This window comes from Nicotiana sylvestris, chromosome 1 (assembly GCF_000393655.2).
Source record: "Nicotiana sylvestris chromosome 1, ASM39365v2, whole genome shotgun sequence".
Taxonomy (NCBI): domain Eukaryota; kingdom Viridiplantae; phylum Streptophyta; class Magnoliopsida; order Solanales; family Solanaceae; genus Nicotiana; species Nicotiana sylvestris.
This window is the reverse complement of record NC_091057.1, coordinates 142,856,694-142,863,580: the sequence shown is the minus strand read 5'-3', so window position 1 is coordinate 142,863,580 and position 6,887 is coordinate 142,856,694. Positions and strand designations below refer to the sequence as shown.

Below are 6,887 nucleotides of genomic sequence, written 5' to 3'. Positions count from 1 at the left end.
TGGATGACTCCATATTCTCCTTCTTGAAATTCCACGAACCAGTCCCTGTTGGGACACATATGATAGCTACAAGCCGAGTCCATCAACCATATGTCTGATGATGTTGATGACTCTGTTGTAACTAATGAGAAGTCTGAATCATCACAATCAGCTACATTTGAATCCATAATAGCCTTTCCATTGTTATGTTTGGCCTTATTCTTCAACTTCGGACAGTCTTTCTTCCAGTGCCCTTTTTCTCGACAAAAGGCACATTCATCTTTGCTGGGTCTGGATCTTGACTTGGATCTTCCCTTCTTTGTCCTCGTTTGATTTTGAGGACGACCCCTCACAAACAGTGCTTCTCCTTCTCCGCCCTTCTGTTTTTCTCGCTTTCTTTGTTCATAGCTGTACAAAGCTGAACAAACTTCTCTGAGAGAAATTTCGTCATTTCCATGGAGTAGAGTAGTTTCAAGGTGCTCGTACTCATCAGGAAGTGACGCCAACAACATTAAGGCCAAGTCACCATCATCATAAGTTGTATCCATATTTTGCAAATCTGTGACCAACTTATTGAAACTGGTGATATGTTCATTCATCGTGGTACCAGGAACATAGGTGAAGTGAAACAGTCTCTTCTTCATGTACAATTTATTTTGACTGTTTTTCTTCAAAAATTTATCCTCCAGTGCTTTCCATAATTTACTTGCAGAAGTTTCCTTTGTGTATGGATATTTCTGCTCTCTAGCAAGGTAGGATCGAATGGTACCGCAAGCAACACGGTTGATAATTCTCCAATCTTCTTCTCCAATAACATCTGGTTTCTTTTCTTCAATGGCCAGATCTAGCCCTTGTTGAAAAAGGACATCTAGAACCTCGCCTTGCCACATCCCAAAATGTCCGGACCCGTCAAAAATTTCTACCGCAAATTTCGCATTTGACACAATTCTTGTCATAAGCGAAGATGCCAATGATGGCGTATTGTTGACACTTGATGTAGATTCTTCTTGTTTATTGTCCCCCATATTTGACACAAATATTATTTAATAGCTGACGACACAAATCAAGATTATTTCCTTTCTGATGTAGAAGATCAGACTAAGCTGCAACTACAGAGCATACTCAGACAGAACCTTGACTCAGTTACCAAGATAAATCTTTTCTGATGTGGAAGATCAGACTATGCTGCAACCACAGAGCATACTTAGACAGTACCTTGGCTCTGATACCAATTGTTGCGGAAGCCAAATGTATATAGTGTGAATAAGTCACAACTACTATACCAAAATTATGACAGCCACCAAATAATAAATAAGACAATAAAGCAACAATAAAGGGAACACCACAATTTACGAGGTTCGGCTAATTTTGCCTACTCCTCGGACACAACCAATATTTTATTTCACTCCAAAAATACAAGTGAAATAATACTAAAGAGAGAAGATACAAATGTCTTAAACAGATGAGAAGGCAAATGAGAGGTGTGTTTCAATCCTAAACATTAGGCCTTCTTTTATAGGGGAAAAATCCCCCCAAACTTAACTCCCAACCAATGTGGGACTTTGGCATTTTGCCAAACTTCAACAGGAGGTATTACTCGTCAAGTTATTGCGAAGACATGCATAAAGTATATTGATTTTGTGAATGCAGTTTTTGACCGATTAGGCATTATTGATCCTTCGGATAAGAACTTGCATTACACTGTCAAGTTTGACAGCTCCCAATTGATACAGCTGAGAGACCAAGAAGATGTCAATACTCTGTTACAATTTAATAATGGTTTTGCTCATGTTTATGCGTCAAGTTTGAAAAAGGAGCCTTATTCTAGACTGCCATCAGGTGGTGTGAAAAAAGTTGAAATTATTGTTGATTCTGATTCAGAACCAGATACATCTCTTGCAGGTGATGATTTGAATGATTTAGCAAGCCCGCTGAAGAAGGCACGATTCCGATTAGCTGGAGACACAACCTCAGAAGAAAGAATCTGTTGGTGGTAATGGTCCAAAACATGCTGGTGTAACTAGCTCGTGCAGTAATTCTTGATTAAATCAAAATGGAGTGTGCCTCCCTGAAGGTGATGTGCAGAACAACAATTCCAAGATTGGGACAGTTAACAAACAGGCTTCTAGACCGCAATCAGGTCGTGCGGAGAAAGTTGATTCAGTATCATATACAATTCCTGATAGTGACCCTTCGGATGTGTTTGATTGTCCTGATTCTGAATTCAATGATTTTGACAAGCATAGAGCTGAAAATTGCTTTGTGGCCGGCCAAATCTGGACTTGCTATGACATGGATGATGGTATGCCAAGATTATATGCCCTCGTTAGGAAGGTATCCAGTCCTGAATCAAGATAAAGTTCTCATGGTTCGAGCCTTATCCAGAAGATGAAAGGGAGAGTGCATGGATTAGGGCAGACTTGCTTGTTGGGTGGGGGAATTTTAGACATGGGAATTCTGAATATACTTCTACTCGACTTATATTTTTTCATTAAGTGCGGTGTGATAAAAGCGAGAGAGGTATGCTTATCGTATATCCCAGGAAAGGGAAACATGGGCCCTTTTCAAAGATTGGGACATTAGTTGGACTGCCGATTCGGATGATCATAGGAACTACACGTATGAAGTTGTGGAGATTCTTTATGATTATGTTGGGGATGCCGGTGTCAAAGTTAGTTACTTAGATAAGGTGAATGGATTTGTTAGCCTTTTCCAGCAAACAAGGATCACTGTAGCTGGTACATTCTATGTAAAGCCAAATGAACTTTACTGGTTTTCTCACCGAATCCCCTCTTTCAAAATGATTGGAACTGAACGAGAGGGTGTACCTGGGGGATCATTTGAACTTGATCCTGCTTCTTTACCCCTCAATCCAGATGATATTTGGTACCCTGGGAAAGTTAAGGAAGAAAACAGGACTTTAAATTCTCAACCTGTAGAAGAAATTTTGTCTATTGTTCCCCCTGGAACTAGAGACAAATCCAGGACATCTGAGGTCGCGACAACTCTCTGAAGTCTGAGAACTTGAAAGGTATCCATTAACACACTGATGTCCTATTGTTCTCATCATTTTCTTGCTTAATGATTGAGATTAAACACACTTATAGGGAGGGTAGTGCACTAGCACACATGAATTTGGAGTTTCTAGAAGAAGTTGTGTATTATGATGCCTCTCCTTCTTTTGTTATGGGTTTATACACTCAAGACTATATGAAGGGACTTAATATAGTAGTATAGTCCTTATGCTTCTCTAAAAACTCTTATTATATAGTAATATATATCCTTTTAAGCAAAATTAACAAGATGATATGTAAACATGACTGAAATTCTTTATCCTCTGCTTTACCTCAGTGAAAGGTGTTTTTCGCCCGAATTCACGGGTAGTGTCGTTAGAACAAATCTTCGGTTAGGCCACTATATTTAAGAGAATTGCTAGCATTGGGACTGAATACACTTTTGAATGTTGTATGTTTGCAACCGCAGTTATTAATATAAGTTGGCCCGTTGCTGTAAGTCTGGTGAATGAGTTGTATCTACAGATGGTTACTGAAACATGTAGGGAGGATATTAAATGGACAATGATGTTGTTCTTTGAAAAAGCATCTTGTTTTTTTTAAATATATCGACTTTTGCCAGGGGAATGGGAAACTTGAAAGTTTTAGAACTGTTTTTTTGAACAATAAGCTATTCTTGTCACTGATGGCCCTTCTCCTATGGGCACACCAACTTAGCATTGAAGCTTTGGCACCTCTACTGCCCATGAACTGTATTTCAAAACAGTGATATTTTTCCTGACCAAAAACAAAACTTTTGAAGAGTGCCTTCTGCAAGTTACAGTTCAATGAATATACAATGAGCTTGCAAGGAAACAACTGGTTTACTTTGTCCTGTTTCTATCTTGTTTTTTCCCATCATGGGAGGGGGAGCCTTGGAGCAACGATCAAGTTATTTCTGTGCGACCTTGTTAAAGAATGAATGTAGACAGATTACTTGTGTTATACATAGATAGAATAAGTATTGAGATTTGATAACAGATTTTTTGGATTTTCCTTTTACTTCTTTCCATAGTTAGGATCTTATGTACATGTATATATATGTATCACTTCATGGAATAAGACACGAACTTTGATTCTTTCATACCTTGTTTCACATGGTATCAGAGCCGGTGTTGAGTTTGAAATCTGGCCGAGAAATAAACGGTCTCACTGGAACTTGATTGGTTTTAGGAGAGTCCTTTGTTCTGGCGAAGTAACTCTCACCATCAATCCTTTTGATATACATGTTTCCAGAATCTGGTGGCCGAATTCATTATTTGTGAAGCCCACGCACCGGTAGAGGAATTCTGACATAATCTGCCCCGACGACACGTGAGAGATCGATTGGAGACTTGGTTCACTGTTCCTAGGTCATGTTGTTATTTTCAGCGTGTCTCTAGTGATTTCTACTTGAACTGACCACGATTTGAGAAGGCTTTCTTGCTCCCAGAAGTGCTGCTCATTAACAATCTCATCCGAAAGTTTCAAGTTACTGATTTCTATCTAAACTTTGTTTCTTCCATCTTGATTTGGTCCTTCGTAGCTACCTACCTATTTGGAGTGTGAAGATAATTTGGTATTTCTGAGTTCTTTTAGTGGTGGAATATACTTTATTATTCTTGGTTATATTTTCTTGTGGAGTATATTACTGGTTTGTGTGATTTGTTGGTGCATCATTGGTTCTTTGGTTTGATCATATTTCTGGTGGAGTATATCTTTATTAGCTATCTGCTTGGAACTTAGTTAATCTTTTCTTGAATATATTTCGTGAGTTTTATTAGAATGACTATAAATAGTAAGCAAGGAGGAAATAGTGCTTGCTACAACTCCTAGTCCAGCAATCTTGGTCTCATATGAGTTTCTAGAGTTCCTTCAATATCATAAATCAATGAAGGAATCTTCTTCAGTTACTACTTTTGTTGGGTTAGATAAGACATGTCCTATCACCTCTTCAAATAAATGGGTGATTGATTCTGGTGCCACAAATTACATGACAGGTAATCCGAATGTTTTTTCTAGCTTTCGACCACATAAAGCACCCTCTTCAGTTAGTGTAGCTGATGGAACAACTTGCAACAATGCTAGATCTAAGACTGTTAAACAAATTTCTTGTATTACCCTGCCATCTGTATTAAGTCTACCAAACTTGGGCTTTAATTTGATTTCTGTTAATCACTAGAGACCTTAATTGTTGTGTAGCGTTCTTTCCTAATCATTGTTTATTTCTAAATCTTATGACGAAACAGATTATTGGTAAAGAATATTTATCTGGTGATCTCTATATCCTTGATGAATGAGAGTCACAATCTATTGCATGCTCCAGTATCGTGTCTCCTTTTGAAGCACATTGTCGATTGAGTCATCCCTCTCTACCTTTGTTGAAGAAGCCCTGTCCTCAGTTTCAGAATATTTCTTCATTGGATTGTGAGTCATGTCAATTTGCAAAACATCATTGCATCTCGTTAGGTCCAATAAGCAAGATGAGTGAGCTTTTGAGTTAGTTCATTCTGATGTTTGGGGACCATGTCCTGTTGTTTCTAAAACTGGGCATAAGTATTCTGTCACTTTTGTAGATGATTTTTCCCGGATGACTTGGATTACTTTATGAAGAGTCATTTTGAAGTGTTTACTCATTTTTATGCCTTCTGTGCTGAAGTTAAGGCTCAATTCAGTGCTTCAGTATGTATTCTAAGGAGTGATAACGCTAAAAAATACATGTCAGAGTTATTTCAGTCCTACATGAGACAACATGGTGTACTACATCAGTCTTCATGTGTTGATACACCCTTTGAAAATGGAGTTGCTGAGAGGAAGAATAGACATCTACTTGAGACAGCTCAGGCACTTTTGTTCCAAATGAAGGTTCCTAAATAGTTCTGGGCTGATGCGATGTCCACGGCTTGCTTTTTGATTAATCCCATGCCATCTACTGTGCTTGATAGCAATATGCCTTACAATCTTCTTTTTCCAAACAAGTTATTATTTTTCGTGGAACCTAAGGTGTTTGGAGGCACATCTTATGTTCGAGACGTTCGACCATCTGTTACCAAGGTGGATACCAAGGCATTGAAGTTGTTTTTCTTGGTTATTCTCACCTTCAAAAGGGGTATCAGTGTTATTCTACTGAAGTTGGCAAATATCTGCTCTCAACTGATATAGTGTTTTTAGAGACTATACCATTTTTTATGCACCTCTCATCTATATAAGTTAGGGGGAGGAAGATGAGTGGTTAGTAGATCAGGTTACCCGTACTTTGACAGAACAATCAGATGATATGTCTCCATCTCCTAGCTGTTCTATCGAGCATCAATCAACTATTGTGCCTTCAGCACCTGCTCCAACTGTATTAGCAAGACCATCAATTGTTCAAGTTTACTCGCAGAGGCGAGAGACAAATGATACAGGTCCTGCATCAGTTCCTTCGTCATCTGATCCTCTTCTGCCTGATCCTCCAGAAGACCTTGACCTTCTCATTGCTTTACGCAAAGGTACACGTACTTGCAAATCCACATATTCTACTGCTAATAGAATATTCTACGGGAAGGTATGTCATTTGAAGAAGTCCTTGTATGGCTTGAAGCAGAGTCCCCGGGCTTGATTTGAAAAATTTAGTGAGGTAGTTCAAGAATTTGGGTTGAAAAAGAGCAAATGGATCATTCAGTCTTCTACAGGCAATTAACAGCTGTCACACCCTTTTTTTTTTTAACAAACTCACTAACCCTCTTAAAAATAATAAAAGGATTTCGCAAAGCTCGAAAGGGTTTTTCAATTTTGAAAGTGACAAAAGATTGTTCAAAAGGAAATAACTCAGAGTCGCCACCTGACTTTGATTTCGGTGTGTCAGGTCACCGTTTTTTTTAAAAATAATTTTTC

The 6,887-nt window shown here is 38.5% G+C and overlaps 1 protein-coding gene across 1 annotated transcript; it reads left to right on the top strand.

The window, feature by feature from the left end:
- The first annotated feature begins 1,531 nt into the window (after positions 1-1,531).
- Positions 1,532-2,992, top strand: LOC138875520 (uncharacterized). Its single transcript, XM_070154357.1, has 4 exons — positions 1,532-1,583; positions 1,630-1,965; positions 2,054-2,313; positions 2,522-2,992. Exons 1-4 carry the CDS (start codon positions 1,532-1,534, stop codon positions 2,990-2,992), a joined length of 1,119 nt encoding a protein of 372 aa, XP_070010458.1.
- The last annotated feature ends 3,895 nt before the right edge of the window (positions 2,993-6,887 follow it).

Coding starts and splice junctions, on each gene's coding strand:
- LOC138875520 (XM_070154357.1), top strand. CDS start 1,532: ATGTGGGACTTTGGCATTTTGCCAAACTTCAACAGGAGGTATTACTCG. Junction 1,584..1,629: donor CAGGAGGTATTACTCGTCAA/GTTATTGCGAAG, acceptor TTGTGAATGCAG/TTTTTGACCGATTAGGCATT. Junction 2,314..2,521: donor TATATGCCCTCGTTAGGAAG/GTATCCAGTCCT, acceptor CGTATATCCCAG/GAAAGGGAAACATGGGCCCT.